The sequence below is a fragment of the Schistocerca nitens genome, chromosome 3 (genome assembly GCF_023898315.1).
Source record: "Schistocerca nitens isolate TAMUIC-IGC-003100 chromosome 3, iqSchNite1.1, whole genome shotgun sequence".
In the NCBI taxonomy this organism is placed as follows: domain Eukaryota; kingdom Metazoa; phylum Arthropoda; class Insecta; order Orthoptera; family Acrididae; genus Schistocerca; species Schistocerca nitens.
Genome location: NC_064616.1, coordinates 261,212,902 through 261,240,424, shown reverse-complemented (window position 1 = coordinate 261,240,424; position 27,523 = coordinate 261,212,902). Strand labels below are relative to the sequence as shown.

At 42.1% G+C, this 27,523-nt stretch overlaps 1 protein-coding gene across 3 annotated transcripts in view; it reads right to left on the bottom strand.

Annotated features, from left to right (window-relative positions):
- LOC126248230 (Fanconi anemia group M protein) overlaps positions 1-27,523 on the bottom strand; it is a 238,925-nt gene that overhangs the window by 196,323 nt on the left and 15,079 nt on the right. For 2 of the 3 annotated variants that reach the window (XM_049949058.1, XM_049949056.1), the window contains one exon: positions 4,352-4,414. The exons of the other annotated variant lie outside the window; for it this stretch is intronic. In XM_049949058.1, the coding sequence (XP_049805015.1) occupies positions 4,352-4,414 (63 nt within the window). The remainder of the gene's footprint in view (positions 1-4,351; positions 4,415-27,523) is intronic. 3 annotated transcript variants of the gene reach the window in all.

Here is a 27,523-nt window from a genome sequence, read left to right as displayed (position 1 = left end):
CAACACTATGAACGAGGAACGTAGGAACAGGTGGAAGATGGCAATGGAGAATCTGGACTTTACCCATTCTAGCAGGAAGAGCTGGGGTCTACTACGGAAACTGAGTGGTGCCACAACACCACGAAGATCGGCCGCGGGTGTGGGCCATCCGAAATAGCGACTGCCATGAAACAGACCTCCAAAATACGCCTGAAGACTGAGGGGAAGAAAAGGATCTCCAGGAACCCAACCAAGGAATTAGCCAATAATCCAACTAATCTAGATATTGTCAAAGCAGTAGACGTCGAGGAGATTACCCAGGCCCTAACACTTATGAAAACAGGGAAAGCAGCTGGACCCGACGAAATCCTCCCAGAATTTCTGAGGGAGCTGGGACCCATTGGGAGGAAATGGATGGTCAAGCTCTTCACGGAATGCATTAAATCAGGTGCACTCCCGAAGTTATGGAAAGAAGCTAAGGTAATAGCGGTACTGAAACCAGGGAAGGATGGAGATAATCCAAAGAACTATAGACCGATCTCACTGCTTTGTACCTCTTACAAACTATTTGAGAGAATATTACTGGCCAGACTAGCACCATACATTGAGGCGAACCTCCCGGACTATCAAGCAGGGTTCCGTGTGGGAAGGAACTGCTGTGAACAAGTTTTGTCCCTTACAACATATATAGAGAAAGGCTATCAGAACAAGCTGAAAACGGGCCTGGTATTAATAGATCTTACATCAGCCTATGACACTGTCTGGACCGAAGGACTACTGCTCAAGCTTACTCGAATTATCAAATGCAATCAGACGTACACATTACTAAAAAATATGCTGACAGGCAGGAAGATCAAGGTCTATCTCCATGGAAAGAGCAGCAAAAGCATGGTCATAAAAAATGGCCTGCCGCAGGGGTCAGCCCTGGCGCCGACCCTTTTTAATTTATACATATCTGATATGCCGAGCACCAGGTTGCGTAAATTTGCGTATGCGGATGATCTGGCCATCGCATACCAAAGCAAAAATTTCGAAGATCCTGAAAAAACATTGAATGCGGACCTCGAAGCGCTGAACATCTACTACCTTAAGTGGCATTTGCATCCCAACCCCAATAAAACGACCAGTACCATAATGCACCTCAATAACAGAGCTTCAAGCAGGAAACTACAGCTTTCCCTGAATGACCGGCATATCAGACATGAAGATAAGCCCAAATATCTGGGAGTAAAATTAGACCATACACTAACGTTTAGCTCCCATCTGGAAGACACCAAGCAGAAATTAAAATCTCGAAATGCCATTATGTCTAAACTGGCCGGAACATCATGGGGGTGTGGAGCTAATACACTAAGGACGTCAGCATTAGCCCTCGTGTACAGCGTGGCTGAATATTGTTCACCAGTCTGGGCGAAAAGTGCGTATGTAAATAAAGTAGACACCCAATTGAAAGAGACGATGAGAATTATCTCAGGCACACTTAGGGCTACCCCATGCGACTGGCTCCCAGTCCTTGCCAACATAGAACCCCCTGATATAAAGCGCTCCATAGCGACCTCAAGAATATATAGGAAGATCGTACACAATCCAGAACTCCCTATACACCAAGACTTATCACCCATCGACAGGCTAAAATCTAGGTCCCCCTTTTGGAAGATTGGCAGGGAATTACAGGACTTCGACCCAAAGCTAGCGTGGGAGGGGGGGGGGGGGGGGGGGGGGGAATCATGGCGCAAAGGGACACACAAGAACCGAAAGCTTATCGATGACCCCAGCAAGAAGATAAATGGTTTTGATCTCCCTCAGAAGCTCTGGGTTGCCTTAAATCGCCTTAGAACAAGCGTGGGAAGATGCAAACATCTAATGAAGAAGTGGGGACTCGCGGAGAGTCCCGTGTGTGAATGTGGCGAAATACAGACAATGGACCACCTACTGGTGAGTGAAGTGGTAGGATATAGTGGTGAACTGAAGGACATACATTACTCGCCTGACCTAGCCATAGATTGGCTCAAAACTATAAGTAGCATTGTGTAGTGTTGTAATTTCCTGGTGGATTGTAATGACACTGTAATATTCGCCTTGTATATGCCGAACGAATAAATAAAATAAAACTACAATCTGTTGTGCGAGTGCCAGTCTATCTACAACCGTCCACTGATATCCGTACACAGAGTCAATTTGAGCGGCCAAGGCTGGCAGGAGTGGCGCTTATATTCACTTCTTGCAGGGGGCACTCCTGTCGTGGTTCGGTCCTCGCCAGCAGGCTACTGGTCATCGCCTTCTCTGGTTTTGCATTCTGCATCTTCGTTCTGGCACTTCTGGTTACACCAGAACCAGAGCATCTCGGAAACCCCAATCATGGAGTATGGCAAAGTTGTCTTGTGCCAAATAATAGAAGGGGTAGTGAAAAAGTTACATTATTAATTTTTTGTTTGCTTGCAAGTACACGTCTGCAGTCCTAGTGCACAGTGAAATACCCTTGCTGCAGTACTGTAGCAGGCCACTAGCTGAGCCAAAACCAAAGAGCATAGCCCATCGATAAAGTGGAGTATCATGCAGTACCTAGTTTTCTGCTGCTGAAGTGGAATACTGTGTCAGTCCATCTTGAGCTGGGGAAAGTGTGAAGCAACAAAGCACCATCATATGACACAATGTTTATCTGGCACAGACACTTTCTGTGTCTGAATGATGATGAATGAAGTGGCAAACCATCTTTGTGTTTTGGGACTGCGATTCTGTTGTGCTACCAGGTTATGTTTGTAAGGGAGCATATCATCACACGAGCATACTACCAGAATCTCCATATGAGGCTACAGGAGGCTATCAAGATGAAGCATCAACGGATTCTGTCCAAGGGAGTGTTTTGCTCCATGACGACATCCTAGCTCATTCTGCACAGGACATATGCTGTTTCTTTGAGCTATCAAATTTTACCTCACCCCTCTCTGTTCCTGACATGGCACCCATTGATTTCTTCCTCTTTCCTCAGATGAAGAAACCATCTGTAGCAGGCACTTCCAGAGTAAAATGTTATTTTCAAGTGGGCCACTTTCTGAACAGCAAAACAGAGACTTCAGCAAATAAGGTCTCTGCCGAGTCATTTGTGGTTGAAAAAAATGTTGAGTATTGAAGGATAAATGTGTAAAGAAGGATTAACACAGTTATCAAGTTCTATGGTCACAGCTTTATTATTTTTGAGGTGATAATCAAAACTTAATGACTACCCCCCTTGTATCATAGGCTCTGTCCAAATATAAAAGACAGTGATAAAGTGTTAATGCTTTCTAAAAAAACTGCTGAGCTGCCATTCCCAACTGGACCAGGTAATAATTTGTGGACCAGAAAGCCACACTGATAAATGGGCAAAAGGTCTTGGGATTCAAGGATCCAGCACAATTGCTATGCCACCATCCTCTTCAGCAATCTGCATAACCTGTTGATGAGACTGATTGGTCTATACATGCAAATGAAAGCTGAATTTTTACCTTGCTCAAACAATGGGATGATGTTACTGTCAAGCCACTGCAAGTAGAATTTAATCCCAAAACCAGATACCGCAGAAAATCACGAGCAAGTGATGTTAAAAGTAGAAACAGCTTGGCCCACACCTCGGAGGGCGATGCATGCATTCCAAAAGCTGAGATATAGCATTTCCAGCATTCTCTCTTCCTTTGCTTGATTAAAAAACAAGCCCTTGCACACACCCACTTAAAGGTTATGAGGTTGGCCACTGATGGGAGCAACCATTTATAACACTGGCGATCTCTTCAATGATCTCAGATTCCTGCCACAATTTCTTCAGACCATAATGGGACCAGCTACTTTTGATGAGGACCAGCAGAAAGGGGAGGAGAGGGCGGCACTGTTTCAGAGGTGTGCGTGATGGCACTATGGACACCTCTGAGGACATTACGAATTATTCTAGAAGGAGAGGCTGCAAAAGTGGCATCCTATGATGTGCCAAGAGTCATGGTTTGTCTAGTGAATGGTGATATGGGAGCAAGAACAACACTGTAAACTGATTACTGCAACCAGAATTGTTGTGCAATCACCATTGAATTGTGGTAATAGGGTTGGAAGAGCGAACTGTGAAATCAATACTGGTTGGGAAATATAAGTTGAGAATCATGTGGGGCAGAAAGGTCCAGTCTCAGCGGAATTACCATTACTTTATATTTCTTATTATTTGTGTGTGTGTGTGTGTGTGTGTGTGTGTGTGTGTGTGTGGTTTTTTTTTTTTAAGTAAGGGGATTGAGAGTTCATTATTTATTTAATTTTGACCATACAGGTCTGGGAGACCCAGTGTGGCAATATGTCCATAAATGTTAGCTCCATGTTGAAAAATTGTGTATGTTCTGAAAAAGTAGCTTACCCAACAATATTTTCAGGAAATTCAACATGACATTCTTCAGTAGGTGAAGAAGATTCGGGAACACTGGAACAGAAGATAAAGATAACATTTAAAAAAAAATAGTTACTGTGCAGACAGAGATGTACAATTCAATGCGAGAGAGAGAGAGAGAGAGAGAGAGAGAGAGAGAGAGGGAGAGAGAGAGAGAGAGGGGGGGGGGTTAAGCAATACCATAGCTTTTAACTTTGGAAAACATACCATAAATTATGAAGACAGATACAAGGAGTAAGAAGACTCAGAGCACAATACAGAGTTGATGTAGCAGAGAATTTCAAGAGGAAACTGCCCTGTCTATGTTACATCAGCATATATTAACAATTGTGAAAAATGCACCAATAAATATACACGTGACTGAAACTAATTGCATACAAATGATCAGGTAAATGGCTACATACAAACAATTAAAATTACAAAATGATGTTCCATCTGATTTTGAGAATTAAATATTGTAAAGGTCACACATTCTGTCAATGCACCCTCTAAATGTCATGACGAGATCAAAGAGGGTAGGAATGTGTCTGAGGAATCTCTTTTCATGACATTTGTATGCAAGTCCTAGAAGCATACACAGTATCAGCCAAAATGTTACGGTAGTATGAAACATCCATTTCATTTCAATATCCTCAATAGTTTCTGTAGGCATTAAATTGACCACTTAGGTCATACAAAAGAAGGCCCTACTGTACTGAGGTCATGTGTGCGGTCTCTTTCAGGGAAACTCGTACATTGCTCTACAAACCCACCGAGTTTGGCTTCATTCGTGGTGGTGGTGGATATGTTGGGATAGGTGCATGGCAGCAAGGTCTTCAGCACCCATGCGAAAAGAGTTTGAGACAAGCGTCAGAAAATGACTCAAAACAGGAATATAAAACAGCAAAGAAACTGAAAGGAACACAATGTCTAAAACAATGTGTGTACCCAAACAAAAGCATGAAACGAAGTATCATGCCAATTTTAAAACATCAATGAAACACAAGAAAGGGACACAAGGAGTTAAAACAATCAGGTCAGATGGATGTGGCTGGCTGACCACAAAAGGAGAAGAAGAAGAACAACAAGAAGAAGAGCCAGCCACTCCACAACACAGTAAAACTTCCAGCCTAAAAGCTTAGTCCAGAGTCCAGACACATCACAAAATTTTAAAACTTTAGTCACACTAATCTCATCATCTGCCCTTGCATCATGGTATGAAGTGCACTCTGTTAAAACATGGCATACAGTGATGTGTATGCCACAAGCATCACAAAACAGGGAATCCTCTTGTCGTAGTAAAAAGTCATGTGTAAGAGGGCAGTGCCCGATGCGAAGACGTGTAAGGGTCACTTCATCCCACCTGAACAACTGGTAGGAGGCACCACAGCTGGATAGTTGACTTCACCTACTGCAGCTTACTGTCCATCACTGCCAGCCATTCCTCACCCCACACCTGCACAAACTTCCTATGTAATGCAGAACTGCCAGCCTGCAAGGGAATAGGATAATTTGCCACATCTTGTTCTCCGCAGGCCTCCTTGGCAGCCCAATCAAGCTGTGCATTTTCCTGTATCCCTACAGGCCCTGGTACCCAGAAGAATGACACCTGCTTTAATTGCTGCTGGAGCAAGATTGGTTGGTCATATATCAGTTGGGCCAACTCCTTAGCTGTGTACAGATTCTATAAAGAGTTTAAGGCACTGAGGGAAATGGAGTAGATGAGAAACCATTTGCCCTGAATATGATGCATCTGCTCCAGTGCCTTCAGGATCACATGGAGCTCCGCTGAGAAAACGGTATACTCAACGGGAAGGAGAATCCTTGTGACATGGTCAGGGAACACTACAGAGCAGACAAGGGAATTCCTTTGTTTGGAGCCATCAGTGCACACTACTGTGAAACTGTGATGCATATTTAAAATGTTAATAAACAGAGACTGAAATGTAAAATCTGACATATGATCTTTCTTAAAATTGGTCAAGTCTAAAATAAGTCTGGCCCTCTGGAGGAGCCAAGGAGGAAATCTGCTCCAACCTCGATGTAGATCATGAAGACCGACCACATCCATCTCTAGATGGAAACCCTGTGCATGAACCCCATAGGGCCTCATTGCCTGTTGCCGGTTACGAAAAAGCCTTTCCATTGGAGGCCAAGCAACAATGTGGTACACAGGTGTGTATGGTGTGGACAGTGTTTTATATGCCTGGTGCACCGTAAATAGCTGTCACTTGACGTAAAGTGGTGGTTCACCAGCATCTGCAAAGAGGCTTGGTATGGGAATTGTTCTGAAAGCCCCAGTGGCCAACCGAATCCCTTCATGGCATAGCCCTGCATGGCCCATCATTGCAGGTTTCCTCCGACTTGTACCTAAACCTATGCGGTGCTACAAATGCCAGCATTTTGGTCACACAATGCTGAGTTGCGTGGGTGAAGCGACCTGTGGGAAATGTGTAAAGGTAGCCCATGAAGCTAGGATTGACTGTTTATCTCCAGCAGTCTACATTAACTGCTCTGCGACCCGCCCAGTCTGGAGCCAAGACTGCCCTGTTTTTGCAGAGCAACAAAAAATTCGGGAACTGGAAGTCACCAAGCGGATTCCCTATGCAGAAGCCAAAAAGCAATATAAGGCAACAAAAGCTCCCGTCTTTACCACTTCGTGCATTTCTGTGGTGCAGAAACCTGTTCCTTAGGTTGACGCTTTGATGCGGACTATGTCCAGTGAATGACCATCCATCACCAGCACCTGTACTTGCATGTGTACATGCCAAGGCAATGTGAGTAAGGATAAAGGAATCCAAACAGCTGGCACAGAAAAGACCAGCAACAGTTCCTTAGTGAGTGTCAAGAAGGCACCCGACAAGCGGAGCGCCTCTCAGTGCCCCTCATCCTCGATGGGAGGGGGTACAGGGAAAGGTTCATGACGTTGGGTCAAAAGCTGTCCTGAGTGCCATCAGCAATCATTCTTTCTTGTCTGACTGATGAGGAGGTCATAATGGAATCAGATGCCTCGGATCTGGGCAGTCCCTCTACTCCCCCTTGCTCTAAGAGTGCTTCACCTCCACAGCGCAAATATAGGGGTAAATTAAAACCACATCGATGAAATGGCTCCCACACTACAGCGGAACTTGCAGGGGTTCAGGAGGCATGTGGAGAAATTCCATCTCTCAGCTCAGGATAGACCACTGTATTTGTGCCTCCAGCAGACTAAGTTCCATCACTCATACACCCCTGAGCCACAAGGCTATGTACGCCTCAAAAAGGATGACCTGAGTGGAGAGAGAGCTGGAGGAAGCATAGGTATTTTTGTCAGTACCGACTACCACTTCTCACCTCTCTCACTTACAAGCAGTTACCAGAACAGTGTATGTGCATCATCCATTAACAATCTGTTCCCTTTACTCGCTCCCACATGATGAAGAGGACCTAACCGACCTTATTATACAGTTCCCATGCCCCTTCATCCTCTGTGGTGATTTTAATGCACACAGTGTACTTTGGGGTTCTGCAACTACTTGCCCCAGGGGTAGAGAAATTGAGAGGCTTCTCTTGTCAGCATGTGCATACTTGCTAAATACAGGACAGAGCATGCATTTCTGCACAGCAGCTGGGTCATTCTCTGTCACTGATCTCTCACTTTGTTCTCCAGCTCTTGCTCACACTGCTCAACGGGAAGTGGTCTATGACTTGCACGGAAGTGATCACTTCCTGATCTGGATTTACCTGCCAGATGGACTGGAACCCGAAAGGAAATTGCCACGCTGGGTGCTCGGTAGAGCAGACTGGACACTTTATAGCCAGTTGGCCCAGTTTGAACATTGGGCCAATGTTGAGGCACAAGTGGATCACATTACCAAAATGATCCACTGTGCTGCTGCAGCATCCATTCCATAGTCCACGGGACAACAGAAGAGGCAACCTGTTCCTCTGTGAAGTGATGAATGCTGCTCTGCAGTCAGGACTAGGTGTGCAGCTCTGTGTAGGTTCCAGTGTCGGCCAGCTGCAGAGAATCTTGCAGCCTTTCGGGTGGCAAGGGCAAGTGTCACCAGATTATTCAAAAGAGCAAGAAGAGGTTGTGGCAATAGTTCCTGAACATCATTAATTGTTCCACCAAGAGTTCCATTGCATGGGAGACCATAAGGAGAATTTCTGGGAGAGGAGGAAGGTGTCCCATGACTGCTGTAATGGGGAACAGCATTCTCCAAACCAGTCCGCGAGACAGTGCCCAGACTATGGCAGCCTATTTTGCCACACTTACTGCAACAGTAAGTCAGGATCCAGGTTTCCAGCACCTTAGAGCAGTTGCTGGGAGGTGTAGTTTGGACTTTTGGTCCACTTCCGATGAAGATTACAACTGCCCATTTTCCATGTGGGAGCTGGATTCTGCATTGTCTACGGCTCATAACACATCCCCTGGTCACAACAGAATCCATTACAGTATGCTCTGGCACCTCACAAGGCGAAACAAAGATATACTCCTCATACCTTTGAATGCCATTTGGGTGTCGGGTCACTTTCTTGAGACAATTTTAATTTGTCTTTTAAAGCCTGGGAAAGACCATACATGCCCAAGTAGCTACCACAGTGTTGCCCTCACTAGCTGCATGGGAAAGATGGAGAAGTGGATGGTCAACCTCCACCCTGTCTGAATCTTAGAATACAGGCAAGTCCTTAGTCGCTTTCAGTGTAGGTTCAGGAGGTACCACTCCACCTTTGATAACCTGGCCCTTATGGAGGTGGCTATACAACAGGATTTCCTACACCAGCATCACCTTCCAGGTATATTTTTTGACATCGACAAGGCCTATGATATTACATGAAGGTGTCTTATCCTTGAGCAGCATCAAGAATGGGGTTTTTGTGGCGGTCTTCCCATTTTTATTTGGTCCTTTCTCTCACCACAGTATTTTCGATATCGGCACAGCAAGGTTTCTGGGCCTTGTATTTGACTGTAAATGTACATTGTTGCCACATCTTAAGGACCTGAAGAAATGGTCTCTTAAGGCTGTATGTATTTTAAAATGTCTTAGTCATAATACATGGGGAGCAGACAGGACTTGTCTGCTGCAGTTTTACAGGGCATTTGTGCGATCTTGGCTAGATTAGGGGTGCATGGTGTATGGGTCTGCAAGACCCTCTTATTTAAAGATGCTGGATGTTCGGCTATGTCGGTGTCCATAATATCACAACATATGACCACACCCTTGCTGGAGTTCCGCAGTTCAACAATTACGTCATACACACCCAATTTTTCAGACTTCCTAAGGAGTTCCACCTGCTTTGCCCTGTTAGTCTTGACCAGGAGGGAACCGTTCCTCAGCCGCTTTACAGACTTCAGGCTTCCAGCAAATTCTTTCAAGCCTTCATGGATATAGAAGGGTGACACTGTTTCAAACATCCCGTCTTTCCTCTTAATCACAAAAAACACATTTTGATTTATGACTCCTTGAGCCCTGTCACTATAATTCAACTGATTCCGATTACCAGGAGGGCTAGACTCCCTCATTCGGTTTGAGGATTCAGTGTGGGTACTCCCAGGCGGGACAAGAAGAAGAAGATTGCATGGGTTTCATCTTGGTCCCATGAGCAGTCAGGAAAATATGCGTCCACTCAGACAGAGCCCTGTGTGCCTGAGTAAGCCTAATACAACTGAGGTGTGGCAGGCTCCCCAGAGGTTGACCGCTAATGACTGTTCCACCTCAACAGCCATGCATCTCCTCAGTGTGCAGCACACCTTGAGACTGAGGGTTTTCTTATAGAGGTTTATTCATCCTCCCAATCTGGGCAGTCAAGCCAAGAACCCCATTCCCTGAGACACACAACGTTGCATCGCAGCACTGCACGGTGGTCACTGAAGCATGCCCAGAGATTATGGTGACAGCGGACTGGGAGGTTCCAGAACCCCGGGGTCACCAAGCACGTACTCAGCAAATGAATGCTGAGGCTCTGAGAGCTCATTCATGCTGATCTTTCCTGATGCTGAAATTTTCAAAAAATGTTGGTGTACTGTTAAAAGGCATATTTTTTAAGCATTTCTATATGAAGTGCAGATGGGGTAATATGACTGTTTTTATGTAAGTTCCAGTTTAGTGAACCATTCCTACCTGCAAAGAGCTGAATATGTGTGTGATATTTTCTGTGTGAAATTGTGCTGACTGGAGTGGGGGAGGAGGAGATATAGTTGTTAGCTGTAAAAGGTGGGAGTGGTGACAATGCTAAAGGAAACACGTAGCCACCATAAAACCCAATTAAGAGGTTATATCCTCTTATACAGTATTTATTAGAAAAGTAGCCTTATATAAGGCTACATTTCCCCAAAATTTCAGTGAAATAAGTGAAAATAGCATAACCCCCAGAATAATGGAACAGTGATAAAGGAAACACAGTATATCTGACTACATAAAACAAGAGCACTGTTGTAATTTTGTTACACTAGCTGCTCACACATTCTATACCTACATTCAACACTATCTAACGGGCCAAAATATATAAATAAAACTATTTCTTTGGGGAACTGGATGCTATTTTATCATACCACAGTGAGGACATACTCTCATTATTCAGGGAGAACAAGCTCTAAATTTTTTACATCTCCTTACCTCCACATTCTTTATTACTGCCCACACAACCATATACCTGCTTACTACATAGCCTTCATCTAAATTAGTGGATGACAAAATAACACCTGGGTCATTCCACGTCAAGTCACCCAGGCCTTGACAATAACCATGTCAGATTTTGATGAAACTTGGTACAATTACTTCTTTTATCATCCTGAAAGTACTTGTAAAATTTTTTTGCTTTATCTCTTATAGTTTTTTTATTAATTTTTAAAATTTTTTGATTTGGCATTGTCTCAGCAGTCGGAGATCGTAACTTAAACGTGTCATCACAACTAAAAAAATTTGTATATTAAAGAATACTTAAGATATCAGTATGAAATTTTGGAATAAGTTTGTGTATTATATCTAAATGTTAAAAAAAAATTATCATAAAGATATATTAAAATCTTCCAAATGATAAAAATTTACAAATTATTTTTTTTTTTTTGCTAACGGATGTTTAGTTTTGCAAAAACTGCAATATATAGAGTCTCATACCTGATAGAAAGCTCAAATTTGTTTTAAAATACTCTTAATTGTACAGGCTATTAGATAAAAGAAAAATTATGTTGGCTTCTTAACCTGTTTAATAGTTATCTAATTTTTAAAATAATATTAATTATATTTTAAATAAAGAAGTACCAAGTGACTTGTTGTTGTTGTTGTTGTTGTTGTGGTCTTCAGTCCTGAGACTGGTTTGATGCAGCTCTCCATGCTACTCTATCCTGTGCAATCTTCTTCATCTCCCAGTACCTACTGCAGCCTACATCCTTCTGAATCTGCTTAGTGTATTCATCTCTTGGTCTACCTCTACGATTTTTACCCTCCACACTGCCCTCCAATGCTAAATTTGTGATCCCTTGATGCTTCAAAACATGTCCTACCAACCGATCCCTTCTTCTAGTCAAGTTGTGCCACAAACTTCTCTTCTCCCCAATCCTATTCAATACCTCCTCATTAGTTATGTGATCTACCCACCTTATCTTCAGCATTCTTCTGTAGCACCACATTTCGAAAGCTTCTATTCTCTTCTTGTCCAAACTAGTTATCGTCCATGTTTCACTTCCATACATGGCTACACTCCATACAAATACTTTCAGAAACGACTTCCTGACACTTAAATCTATACCCGATGTTAACAAATTTCTCTTCTTCAGAAACGATTTCCTTGCCATTGCCAGTCTACATTTTATATCCTCTCTACTTCGACCATCATCAGTTATTTTACTCCCTAAATAGCAAAACTCCTTTACTACTTTAAGTGTCTCATTTCCTAATCTAATTCCCTCAGCATCACCCGATTTAATTTGACTACATTCCATTATCCTCGTTTTGCTTTTGTTGATGTTCATCTTATATCCTTCTTTCAAGACACTGTCCATTCCGTTCAACTGCTCTTCCAAGTCCTTTGCTGTCTCTGACAGAATTACAATGTCATCGGCAAACCTCAAAGTTTTTACTTCTTCTCCATGGATTTTAATACCTACTCCGAATTTTTCTTTTGTTTCCTTCACTGCTTGCTCAATATACAGATTGAATAACATCGGGGAGAGGCTACAACCCTGTCTCACTCCTTTCCCAACCACTGCTTCCCTTTCATGCCCCTCGACTCTTATAACTGCCATCTGGTGTCTGTACAAATTGTAAATAGCCTTTCGCTCCCTGTATTTTACCCCTGCCACCTTCAGAATTTGAAAGAGAGTATTCCAGTTAACATTGTCAAAAGCTTTCTCTAAGTCTACAAATGCTAGAAACATAGGTTTGCCTTTTCTTAATCTTTCTTCTAAGATAAGTCGTAAGGTTAGTATTGCCTCACGTGTTCCAACATTTCTACGGAATCCAAAATGATCTTCCCCGAGGTCCGCTTCTACCGATTTTTCCATTCGTCTGTAAAGAATTCGCATTAGTATTTTGCAGCTGTGACTTATTAAACTGATAGTTCGGTAATTTTCACATCTGTCAACACCTGCTTTCTATGGGATTGGAATTATTATATTCTTCTTGAAGTCTGAGGGTATTTCGCCTGTCTCATACATCTTGCTCACCAGATGGTCGAGTTTTGTCATGACTGGCTCTCCCAAGGCCATCAGTAGTTCTAATGGAATGTTGTCTACTCCCGGGGCCTTGTTTCGACTCAGGTCTTTCAGTGCTCTGTCAAACTCTTCACGCAGTATCTTATCTCCCATTTCGTCTTTGTCTACATCCTCTTCCATTTCCATAATATTGTCCTCAAGTACGTCACCCTTGTATAAACCCTCTATATACTCCTTCCACCTTTCTGCCTTCCCTTCTTTGCTTAGAACTGGGTTGCCATCTGAGCTCTTGATATTCATACAAGTGGTTCTCTTCTCTCCAAAGGTCTATTTAATTTTCCTGTAGGCAGTATCTATCTTACCCCTAGTGAGACAAGCCTCTATATCCTTACATTTGTCCTCTAGCCATCCCTGCTTAGCCATTTTGCACTTCCTGTCGATCTCATTTTTGAGACGTTTGTATTCCTTTTTGCCTGCTTCATTTACTGCATTTTTATATTTTCTCCTTTCATCAATTAAATTCAATATTTCTTCTGTTACCCAAGGATTTCTATTAGCCCTCGCCTTTTTACCTACTTGATCGTCTGCTGCCTTCACTACTTCATCCCTCAGAGCTACCCATTCTTCTTCTACTGTATTTCTTTCCCCCATTCCTGTCAATTGTTCCCTTATGCTCTCCCTGAAACTCTGTACAACCTCTGGTTCTTTCAGTTTATCCAGGTCCCATCTCCTTAAATTCCCACCTTTTTGCAGTTTCTTCAGTTTCAATCTGCAGTTCATAACCAATAGATTGTGGTCAGAATCCACATCTGCCCCTGGAAATGTCTTACAATTTAAAACCTGGTTCCTAAATCTCTGTCTTACCATTATATAATCTATCTGATACCTTTTAGTATCTCCAGGATTCTTCCAGGTATACAACCTTCTTAGACACCGAAAATAAGTTTTTGTCTTCTTGGAGTAACAATGTACGCTTGGATTTTGTTTTGTTACTCCTGTGTTTTGAAGTAAAAAATTATTACAGTGTTAAATAGTGCTTGGATAGTATTTTATTAAGTTTATTCGAACTTTCAGTAAGTACTGTTACTTAGTTTACAGAGATTCTTTTCCAATATCCTATAAAAGTAACCAGAACAGTAATCAGACCAAAATTGAAATCAGTATGTCAGATATTCAAACCTGTAGCATAGGGTTATTTAAAAAAATCTGACTGTTTCCAAACAACCTACACACCTTCAAAAAAGTTACAACCGGGATCTGAATTGAGTGAGGAAGAAAAAGATTTGATCCACTTACGATCTGGAATTAATCTGTGTGAATTTAAGAATATATGTTCACACCACAGATACTACTTTTTAAATGTTTTTGAAAAGTATCAAACAACATGTGTAGACCCACTAAAAAAAACACAAAAAGCCCATCAAAAAATCGTTGAGAAGTGTAGGCTTGGATCTTTCTAAACAATTACTGACAAAAAATATTAGCATAACACCTGGACAAAAGCTTTGCTCAACATGCCGTAACTTTTGTGAGGAAAAATTAAGAGTTGAAGTCAATGAAAGTGAAACAGATGATGAAGTCATGGTTGAATTAGAATCATTGGAATCCAGAAATGAATCCCTCGTACAAACAAACATTGCTCTTGATAATTTAGGTTTAACACCGATAAAGCTTCATGGCTTGTCAGAACAAAGTAAAGGGTCTTATTTTAAAAGGAAGGTTATCAGTATTGAAAAGACTGCAAAAAAGGCGGTTTCAAAAGCATTAAAATATGATGCACCAAGTTCTGATGATGACGAAGAAGATACAAGTGTGGTTGAGAAAGCAAAGGATTTTGATGTAATGATTTCTCTTATGAAAGAGAAGATTTCATCTGTTGGGAGGTCTAGAAAAATCCAGATTCTGACCTTTGCTCCAGATTCTTGGAGTCGAAATAAAGTGATGAAAGAATTTAATGTAAGTGAGTACATGGTGCGACAAGCTAGAAAGCTAAAATCTGAAAAGGGTATTTTGGAAACTCCTGGTCCAAAAAAAGGTAAAACTCTTTCTGAAAATACAGTAAGACTTGTAACAGATTTTTATGGAAAGGATGAAAGTTCCAGAGTGCTACCTGGAACAAAAGACACAGTAAGTGTTCAAAAAATGTGTACATGCAAAAAAAGACTCATTTTGTGTAACTTGAGAGAACTCTATTATTCTTTCAAATGGGAGAATTCCGAGGTAGAAGTAGGATTTTCAAAATTTTGTTTCTTGGGACCTAAATGGTGTATCCTTGCTGGTGCTGTAGGAACACACACTGTATGTGTATGCAGTATCCACCAGATTGTTAAACTATTACTGGATGCTGTGAAAATTCAAGAATCTTGTTGTTTGTTGTGGTCTTCAGTCCTGAGACTGGTTTGATGCAGCTCTCCATGCTACTCTATCCTGTGCAAGCTTCTTCATCTCCCAGTACCTACTGCAGCCTACATCCTTCTGAATCTGCTTAGTGTATTCATCTCTTGGTCTACCTCTACGATTTTTACCCTCCACACTGCCCTCCAATGCTAAATTTGTGATCCCTTGATGCCTCAAAACATGTCCTACCAACCGATCCCTTCTTCTAGTCAAGTTGTGCCACAAACTTCTCTTCTCCCCAATTCTATTCAATACCTCCTCATTAGTTATGTGATCTACCCACCTTATCTTCAGCATTCTTCTGTAGCACCACATTTCGAAAGCTTCTATTCTCTTCTTGTCCAAACTAGTTATCGTCCATGTTTCACTTCCATACATGGCTACACTCCATACAAATACTTTCAGAAACGACTTCCTGACACTTAAATCTATACCCGATGTTAACAAATTTCTCTTCTTCAGAAACGATTTCCTTGCCATTGCCAGTCTACATTTTATATCCTCTCTACTTCGACCATCATCAGTTATTTTACTCCCTAAATAGCAAAACTCCTTTACTACTTTAAGTGTCTCATTTCCTAATCTAATTCCCTCAGCATCACCCGATTTAATTTGACTACATTCCATTATCCTCGTTTTGCTTTTGTTGATGTTCATCTTATATCCTTCTTTCAAGACACTGTCCATTCCGTTCAACTGCTCTTCCAAGTCCTTTGCTGTCTCTGACAGAATTACAATGTCATCGGCAAACCTCAAAGTTTTTACTTCTTCTCCATGGATTTTAATACCTACTCCGAATTTTTCTTTTGTTTCCTTCACTGCTTGCTCAATATACAGATTGAATAACATCGGGGAGAGGCTACAACCCTGTCTCACTCCTTTCCCAACCACTGCTTCCCTTTCATGCCCCTCGACTCTTATAACTGCCATCTGGTGTCTGTACAAATTGTAAATAGCCTTTCGCTCCCTGTATTTTACCCCTGCCACCTTCAGAATTTGAAAGAGAGTATTCCAGTTAACATTGTCAAAAGCTTTCTCTAAGTCTACAAATGCTAGAAACATAGGTTTGCCTTTTCTTAATCTTTCTTCTAAGATAAGTCGTAAGGTTAGTATTGCCTCACGTGTTCCAACATTTCAAGAATCTTATAAACACCTAATTAAGATGCTTGTGTGCAACACGGAAAACCAAAACTGCATGCTACATCATTGCGACAGCTGTCCTGCGAATACTGCACTAACTGAGTACTTAACTGAAAAACTAAGTGAAGATTATGATTTAGAAGGAGAAATTGTGTAATCAGTCAGTGGGTTAACACAGCCAGGGCAGAAATGATCAGTCTATCAGTGTTGAAGACTACATTTCTTTATTGGTTAGGTCATTGGAAAAACTCACCCCGCACTCGTTTATAGCAAAATCCCAATCAGCAGCCTTTAAAAGATTGAAAGAAGACCCACCACCAAAAACAGCAATTATTGTGATGGATTTCAGTGAAAATTATTCCTTTATTATACAAAATGAGATCCAAAGTTGCCACTGGAATAGAGGTGGTTGTACTCTACACCCAGTTGGAGTTTTTCTAAGAAATGAGGAAAACAATGTTTTTGTTTCCAACCACTGTTTTATTAGTGATGACCAAGAACATGACACTGCTTTTGTTAACTTTGTACAAAAAGAAATTACAAAGTGGCTGTCATTACATCATACTGACATTGACTCAGTTCACTACTTTACAGATGGTTGTGCTGGGCAGTACAAAAATAGAAACAGTTTTAAAAATTTGACTGAACACTTGAGAGACTTTAATTTGAAGGCCCAACACTCTTTTTTTGCAACAAGTCATGGGAAGTCAATTTGTGATGGCCTAGGAGGAACTATTAAAAGAATTTTAAGGAAAGCCAGTCTACAGCTTTCAGACGAAGAACATATAATGACAGCAATCGATGTGTACAAGTTTTGTGAAAAAATATTGAAAACATTCATTTTCACTTTATTGACAAAAAAGAAGCTGATTTGCTACGGTTAAAACTAGAAAAACGTTTTTCAGCAACCCAAACCATTCCTGGAACAAGAAGTTTTCATAACTTCAAACCACTTCCAACAAACAACCTTGAAATTAGAAGGACTACAGATAGTGTAAAACCCTCCTTAGTCTTTTCTTTCCATTCTTCTTCTGATTGGGTTCGTGTTGAACCATCCATAAATAGCTATGTGGCTGCAAATTATGATGGTAACTGGTACTTTGGACTGGTAAAAACAATATTCAATGATGAAGAAGATGCAGAAATTCTATTTCTACATCCTTCAGGACCAGCAGCATCATTTTATTGGCCTGAAAGAGAAGATTCTTGCATAGTGCCTTTGGAGCACATAGTCTGTGTAGTAGATGCACCTCAATCAAGCGGCACTGGAAGAATGTATTAGGCCTACTTCAAAAAAGACTGTATCAAAAGAACTGAAAGCTCTTGGATGAAGTAGAAAAACAGTTTGAATCAGCATTAATGTTTATTAAAAAGACAAAATTACTCAAAAAATTCAATGTTTCAAGCAATCAGTTGGGTTATACATAAGTGTCGTAAGTACACTATCTTTGTACATAATTCTAATGTAATCTACTATAATTAATAAACATGTTAAAAAGCCATCATTATTTTTATTTTATCAAGTAGCCTATATGTTTAAGAGTAAATTAAAACAAATTTGAGCATTCTATCAGGTCTGAGACTCCAGATATTGCAATTCTTATACGCTAAAACAAAACATCCGTTAAAAAAAAGAAAAAGAAAAAATACATATATATTTTTTTCATAGAAAATATTAATATATTTTAATAGTATCATTTTTATCTTCAAATATGTATAATAAATAAACTTGCTGGAAAAATTCATGATGTTATCTAAAAGAGTTTTTAAGATAAGCAATTTTAAAGTTTTGAATACAAATTAAATTGACCATTTCCGAAGGTTCGGAAAATGCAAAACATAAAAACTTTAAAAATTTATTAAAAAAAAAAACTATAAGAGATACAGCAAAAAAAATTGCAGGTGTTGTCAGGATGGTATTAGAACCATTTGAGCCAAATTTCATGAAAATCTAAGGAGGTGGGTGTAAAATTTATTTTTTATTGGGTGATTTGATATGGAATGACCGACCTTTGAAGTCATGATGTAGAAAACTTGTATTTGGTTGGGCTGCAGGTAGAGGGCTTTAAAGTCAGTTATTTAAATTTCCAAGCTTTATTGTTGCTGATGTACCTTCCGGACTTTGTAGAAACTTTTCGGTTCCTGATGTTTCTTTCAGAGATGTGCTGGATGTCTTCAGAGGTGCTCTTGGTGACTTTGAGTCTTGGTGACTGATGAATTGGACATCGGAGAGCAACATAAATATTGCGAGTAGTGAGTGTGGTCAAGTTTACACGTGATTAGCAGAGATAATCTCTGTCAGACATAAAACTTAACTATCCACTGTCACCTTTCAAGGATAAAAACTTATATACCAATTCTACAGAACCACTGACCTAATATCATTGAGTTTCATGGTTGCTTCTGTTCTGTTAAAATGATCATTATGTTTATACAGAGGGATTCAAAAGTAGCTGTACATACTTTGTGTGTGTAACATAGTGGCTCACGATGTAATGCCCACCATGAATGACACTGTGCACTATAACTCGGAAGTAAAGCAATTTCAGACAGACTTCATTTAACATTTTACTTTTATTTTGATGCATACATTACACACACAAAGTGTGTTCTGTTACATTTGAATCATCCTGTATATTTCAATGGCTTCCCTGTATAGCAGAGGATAATAGTTTTTCACTGTAGATAAAATTTTGGTTTCTGAAAACTCCACTCCACAATGTTCTGACTGAAGAGCATGCTCTGCTACAGCTGAGATTTCTGTTTTCTATAGTTGGCAAAGATTTATGTTCTTTCACCCTTGTATTCATGCTTCTCTTGGTTGTTCCAATGTAGACCTTTCTACAAGTATATGGAATCTTATGTATTCCACTTGTTGACAAAGGAGGATGTTTGAGCTTTACAGATTGAAGTGTCTGACACATTTTCTTAGTTGGTCTAACAACTGGCCTGATGTCATGTTTCTGTAAAATCTTGCTGTCCAGATCAGATGCTTTTTTGATAAAAGGGAGAGAGACTGTGTTGTTCCATGGCTAAGTTTTATCACTGTTTTTATGATTGACAGGTGACAATTGAAAGTTAAGTTTTACCTCTGAGTTTTCACAGTATTTACATCACTCTCCAACACCCAACTCATCAGTCGGCATGACGCAACGTTGCAATTAGTACTTCCGAAGAAATACAGATCAGGTCTGGGCGAAAAGTCAGGAACTGAAAAGTTTCTTTGGCCACGGCCACACTGGCTGGAAGATCATCAGCAACTATAAAATTCGGTCATGAAGGCCTTCACTGTATGATCCAAGCTTTATACTGAATAGGTACCACATACTGAGAATGAATACACTGAGCACCCAACAACTGTATCTGACTTGCTGAAGAGTGGTCTGTTATTTCCTTGTCATTGTTTCATATACACTGTAGACATCTTCAGCCAATAGTTTCTGCAGAAGAAAAGTGACAGAATACAAAGAGGATGTTGATGCTGTTGCAGAGTGGGTTGCAAGGTGTTAAACAAGAACCAGCATATTGATACAAAAACCACCCTGAAGGACATGACATGAACCAGTTGTTGCTCATTGGTGGCCGGTGGGAGAGTACAGAGCTTGGCCCACACCTGGGATGAAGAGGCATATATTCCAAGGGAGTAAGATAAAGTACAAAGGGGAATCCACTCACTACCACATCTGTGTTACTCAATGTACAGACCCTCCAGATGACCTCATAGGGCCAGCACAGTTCCAACAATGCATGATAACCTCACTGCATTGAGGAATGGTCATCAGTGTAGGTTTTTTCCTTTATGGGTGTAGAAGAGCAGGAAATATGGTGTTGTAGTTCTGGCAGGTGACTGTAATATCCAGTAAACTTCCACTGAATGATCACATTACAGATGTCGAAAACAGGCGTGAAGGGACCAGGTGGTCTGGTCACACCCCAGAATCACTGCCCATCACTGATGAAGATGGAACCACATCAATGAGCATTTGTTCAGAATCTGGGGTGTAGGGGGATCTGGTTCCTACAGAGTAGTGTTGTCCAGATTCTTCAACTCCTCCTCTTCCTTTGCGGCAGACATCCTGTCAAGAGCCCATCTTTGATGTGGGTGGGGATGGATGAAGAGCCGGTGGCCATGGGACCCACAGACCATGGTTTCTTCAGTCATTGACTGGTACCAGGCCTCTGATCAGTAGGTTTCCAGGGAAAGGTGTCCTTCAAGGGAGCCCCATCACTGGTAGATGCCGGAGGAGGAAGCTGCTCCTCGGCTGGGTGAAGGAACTGGTTCCCGAAGACAATGCCATGGGAAACACAAGAGAAGAGGATAGTGGGAGAACCAGTTTTGAAAAAATGGAGGTAGTGGGAATGATGATTGTGACTTTTATGTAATTGGTCATCATGTCAACAGGCTGTAGGCATTCACGTTTTTTCCATGCTCCACTATACAACACTTGACCAACAGATTTATATCCCTGTATTTTCTTTTCTTCCTTAATGACAGAACAATCTGGTGGTTTATGTGGTGTTTCATCCAAGTAATACACAAAGGTGGTTGTTCACAAGGACTGCCTTCATCGTCTGCAGTTACCACATTTTGGTTCCACAGTGGGATGACATATGACCAAGACGTAAGCATCAGAAGGCCTTGTGGATGGTAGGACAAGTACAGCATGACCTTAACCTTTCCCAGAAGGAAATTCCCTTCACAGCCTATGATAAAGGCACCTTTATCTATTCTATTAAGCTTGGGATCTTTTTAGACATTTCGAACAAAATCAACACTTCACTGCTCAAGATTAGCGTTGAGCTCCTTGTTTGTTTGGAGCATAAGTTCTCTGTGAAAGATGATGTGTTGAATTATATTCTGTGCATTTTTCCCAATTTACCTTCAATATGTTCCACAAAACATACTGGCTTTTTATCATAGTAGGAGTACCTGCATCAGTTAAAGAGCATACTTAATATTGGATAAACAGTTGCCCCTTCCCATAGGGTGGCCAGGGTAGCGAAAGTTGTAGGATTATAACTGCTTACATTGAAATTTATATTCCTGTCTAATGAGACGGCCACATCAGAATGGTCATTGTATTGGTTTAATTTGAAACGTCTGCCCTGATACGACCCACTCCAATCAAGGACTCTCCCCATATCACTATCCAGCTGCAGCAATGGTTATCTGGCATGATGACCATTGCCAGGAGTCCTGATGCCCCAAAAAGACAGTCATCTAATCCTTAGCATACGTGGAGAGCTAGCAGCTCAGACATCAGCAGTGCAATCCTCATGTTGTCTGGGTGCTCAACCAAAAGGTACATAACGACTATGTCGGGCTGGCTACTGTGTTGGCTCTGAAGTGCAAATAAGAGCTTATGCACGTATTGTGCACAGATGAACCTAAACACTGCATAGTGTAGGTACAATTAAAGGTAAATTTAAGGTGGACGGGAGGGGGGGGGGTGGAAGGAAAGGGACTAATGATGCCTGCTGCCTTGGGACTTTATACGGAATCGGCAGCGATGAATGAAAATGTGTGCCAGACCAGGATTTGGACCCAGCATCTCCTGTTTACTAGGCATCTGCACTAAGCACTGCACCACCTGGACACTGTGTTTACTGCAATTGTGGGGACTACCTCGGCAAGACTCTTGGCCAACCCACATTCCCATCTAGCACCACCTGTCCGCATGTCCGAAAGAACAGACACCACATGTTCATATAACTATTAAAGGTGTTCTTCCCCAGTCAGACTACACTACAAAAAATTTGGAAAGGAAGATCAAACCTGGAAAGGAAGGCAGAACCTAGGGTATAGCCAAGTTAATATAAAAGGCTGTCACCATAAGTAAGAGAGTAAGGTAAGGAAAAATAGTCACAGATGAGAGATTGCAGTACAGAAAAGGAAAGGAAAGGAAGAAGGAGCTGCAAAAGCTTGGGACTCTGCGCTCACCACCCATATACTCACAAATGAGTCATGAGCCCCGTGAGGGGGGGAAGTAGTGTGTAACAATAACTCCCACATTTACAGTCACTCGTCACTTGACTGCAGGGCTGCAGTGTAACTACAGGTGGTTGTGAGTATTATTAAATTTATGGAAGAGTTATGATAACCACCAGTCTTCTTTCATCAAACTGGTTTCAGATCCACTGCTCATACTGGGGGCTTCCAGTATGAGCATGCCACTGATGGATGGCATATCTGAAACCAGCTCTGTGAAATAAAATCACCTTTAATTACTGACTGGCTACTACTGCTACTGAATTACCTATTTCACAAACAGTTTTAGAAATCGACCTATTTACTATGAATAAAATAATAACTGAAATTGTTGCTTATGATCATCTGCCCATAAGTATATAACCCAGAGGTTACGCTCATACTGAGTACTCATTCAGTGCAGTAGATGAATAAAAGTTAGTATACGAGGGTCTACTGCTTCAGAGTTGTAATTTTTATTTTCCATTGGTTTATTTCTTGTCAAAAGCCATCTGGGTTTATTTCTTGTCAAAAGCCATCTGCTTCCCTCTACATCCAATCCATTTTCTTGAGTGTAGACTCCATTTCATGTGGTTTTCTCAATAGCTTTTGTTGTATCATGGACTGAATTCTTCACCACTTTTGCCTCTTCTTATGTGGAACTGCCAAGTGTTTTCTATTGAGAACTAACCAATACTCTGCACACACTTTGCTTCAATCTCGTTGGTTCCAGTTTCATGAGTGTTACAGGCAATACCCATTTCTTTCCACCACTATAAAATGAATAGCACTAGACTTACTGAGATATCAGGTCTCTTCCCATTGCCCAGGTGTACACCTTATTCAGGAATTGTTTCTTTATGTCTGATTTTTTTCTTTGTATTTCTCTGCAGAACACTATTTTTTGGCATTGTGTTGTCAGAACAATTGATGACTAAAATGTATGAGTATCTGAAAGATCAATGAGTACGTTAACACTCATTGCAGGCAATACCCATTTCTTTCCACCACTATAAAATGAATAGCACTAGACTTACTGAGATATCAGGTCTCTTCCCATTGCCCAGGTGTACACCTTATTCAGGAATTGTTTCTTTATGTCTGATTTTTTCCTTTGTATTTCTCTGCAGAACACTATTTTTTGGCATTGTGTTGTCAGAACAATTGATGACTAAAATGTATGAGTATCTGAAAGATTGCGGTAGCGTTCTCGCTTCCCACGCCCGGGTTCCCGGGTTCGATTCCCGGCGGGGTCAGGGATTTTCTCTGCCTCGTGATGGCTGGGTGTTGTGTGCTGTCCTTAGGTTAGTTAGGTTTAAGTAGTTCTAAGTTCTAGGGGACTTATGACCACAGCAGTTGGGTCCCATAGTGCTCAGAGCCATTTTGAAAGATCAATGAGTACGTTAACACTCATTTATTTTTAAATCCTCATGCTCCTGATTTTTATCCTTCCAGGTATAATGACTCAAGGTTTCAGAATTTCTTTCAAGCATGTGGACACTGTTTCTAATTCTGTCTAACACAACTTTCCTTTTCCATGCAGGACTGGCAAACACTGTGTATTCAATGTAGTTAATTTCTTGTTCACAAGTATTTTACTGCCCCAGAAATTTATTCAGATTAAAGTGAAGAAACATAATGCTTTCTCAGTACTGTTCTATAAATTTCATCATAAAATTCAAAATACAGATTGAGAAAACGGTACAATTGTTTTCTTATAAAAATTACTATAATCAATCAATTTCTACCCAAACAGAACTAATATTCCAGAACATAATCTGTTTTTTATTCAATACCTAAGAATTTTGTCATATTAAATTCGCCTGAGCAGTCTTTGAGTTTTTGCAGTGTATGCTGTTGTAACCCTTTCCCACAACCACAAATATCACTGTAATGTCCAATTGAAACTTTAAGGATGTGTGGAGAGGCCGCGCGGTTGCGCGGTCCCTCCCACTGGAGGTTCAAGTTCTTCCTTGGGCGTGTGTGTGAATCAAATGTCCTTAGACAGGTTTGTCAAGTGGGTAAAACGAAGAATGCGAGCAGCTGCTCCTGGGTCACCCGCTACAATTTCATCCAGAGTACATGGCAGGCCAAGATCAATGCGCAGTGTATTAAAATTCGGACAGGACGTTAAAATGTGGTGTACCGTCAGCAATTTCCCACATGGGCAGAACGGCGTCGGCGCAGCCGTCAGCAGATGGCGGTGACTGAACCGGCAGTGTCCAATCCATAACCGGGCCAAAATGACCTCCTCCCGCTGAGAAGGGCGTGAAGAGGTCGTCCAAGCCGTGGGGAGAGGTTTCAAGGCCCGAAGCTTGTTTTCAGTAAGTGTAGACCAATTGGCATGCCACAGCGATAAAATGCGCTGACAAATGACCCTGCTAAAATCAGATGAAGGCACACAACAAGAAGCTGTTCAAGGCTGGAGGACTGCAGCCTTGGCCGCGGCATCTGCAGCTTCGTTCCCAGGGATACCGACATGGCCAGGAACCCACATAAAGGTAACCGGAGAACCATCGTCCGCCAGCTGCTGAAGAGAGCGTTGGATCCGGTGCACGAAAGGGTGAACCGGATACGGATCACTGAGACTCTGGATGGTGCTCAGGGAATCAGAGCAGATGACATAAGCAGAATGTCGGTGGCGGCGGATGTAAAGAACAGCCTGATAGAGGAGAAATAGCCACGGAGCCGGTATTTGAAACTGTGTGCCCCGACAAATAAAAGAACACCCGACACCATCAATGGTCTTAGAGCCATCTTTATAAATGAAGATCATATTAATGAGCTTCGAACGAAGTTTGACAAACTGCAAGTGGTATACCGAAGCTGGGGTAACCTCCTTTGGGAGCGAGCTGAGGTCAAGGTGAACGCGAACCTGAGTCTGGAGCCAAGATGGCGTTTGGCCCTCACCCCACTCTAAAGGTTGCAGGGAGCGAAAAATCAAGGTGCTGAAGGTGGCGACGAAAGTGACCTCCAGGAGGTAGCAGGGCAGATAGATACAACCCGTATTGACGGTCGAGAGAGTCATCAAAGAAGGAATGATAAGACGGGTGGTCGGGCATTGATAATAGCCGACAGGCATACCGACAAAGCAGTATATCGCGCCGGTAGGTTAGTGGCCATTCACCGGCTTCAGCATGAAGACTCTCGACGGGACTAGTATAGAATGCTCCGATCGCAGACGTAACCCCCGATGTTGTATAGAGTTGAGGCGGCGTAATATGGACAACCGTGCAAAGGAGTGTACAAAGCTCCCATAATCCAGCTTTGAGCGGACGATCGACCGATAAAGGCGAAGTATGATGGTTCGATCCGTTCCCCATGATGTACTGCTGAGAACACGGAGGACATTTAGGGAACGGGTGCAACGGGCAGCCAAATATGACACATGTGGAGACCAGCTAAGTTTCCTGTCAAATGTAAGACCTAAAAATTTTGTTGTCTCCACAAATGGGAGAGCAACGGGACCGAGATGTAAGGACGATGGGAGAAACTTTTTGTAGCACCAGAAGTTAATAAAGACCGTCTTCTCGGCAGAAAAACGGAAGCCATTGGTGACACTCCAGGAGTAAAGACGGTCAAGAAAACGCTGAAGACAGCGCTCCAGGAAACATGTACGCTGCACGCTGCAGTAGACGGTAAAATCGGCCATGAAAAGGGAGCCTGATACATCAGCTGGGAGGCAATCCATTATTGGACTGATCGCTATGGCGAAGAGAGTGATGCTCAAAACTGAGCCCTGTGGCACCCCATTCTCCTGGCGAAAGGCGTCGGACAGGACAGAACCCACACGTACCCTGAACTGTTGATCCATTAAAAATGCACGAAGAAAAAGAGGGAGGCGACCACGAAGGCCCCATGTATGCATGGTGCGGAGAATGCCTGCCCTCAAACAGGTGTCGTAAGCCTTCTCCAAATCAAAGAACACAGCAACTGTCTGGCGCTTTCGCAAAAAGTTATTCATAATGAAGGTCTACAAGGTAACCAGATGGTCAACAGCAGAGCGGCGCCTACGAAATTCACATTGTACATTGGTAAGTAGGCGTCGAGATTCGAGCAGCCAAACCAAACGAGAGTTAACCATTCGTTCCATCACCTTACAGACACAGCTGGTAAGGGAAATGGGTCGATAACTGGAAGGCAAGTGCTTGTCCTTCCCCGGCTTAGGAATCGGGACAACAATAGATTCACGCCAGTATGTGGGAACATAACCCTCAATCCAGATGCGATTATAAGTACAAGGAGAAAGGTTCTTCAGCATCTGAATATGAATAGAATCAGGCCCCGGAGTGGAGGACCGTGACCGGGCAAGTGCACTTTCGAGTTCCCGCATGGTGAATGGGGCATTATAACTTTCACGATTTGAGGAGCGGAAGTTAGGTGGGCTTGCCTCCTCTGCCTGTTTTCAGGGGAGGAAGGCAGGGTGGTAATGAGCGGAGCTAAAAACCTATGCAAAAAATCGGCCGAAGGCATTGGAGACATCCTCAGGGGCCACAAGGACGTCATTCGCGGACCATCAAGCCAGAAACTGGTGAGTGGACCTTAGTGCCAGATAGCCGGCACAGGCTACCCCAGACAAGAGAAGAAGGAGTAAAACTGTTGAAGGAGCTTGTGAAAGCAGCCCAGCTGGCTTTCTTTAATAACACGACAACACTGCGTACGTAATCGTTTATAGTTAATACAATTCGCCATCGTAGGGTGGCATTTACAGGTGCATAAAGCATGTCGACGAACACATAAAGCATCTCTACATGCTGCGGTCCACCAGGGGACTCGTATGCGACATGGAGAAGAAATAGTATGAGGGATGGAATATTCAGCAGCAGTGAGAATGACTTCCATGAGGTGTGCGACCTGACTATTGCAGCTTGCGAAGTTTTGATCCTGAAATGTCGCCCTGGAAGAGAAGAGCCCCCAGTCTGCTTTAGAGATGTTTCAACTAGTTGAGCATGGAGATGGGGTATGATGCAGGAGATGGATAACACAAGGGAAGTGGTCACTAGAATACGTATCAGAAAGAGCG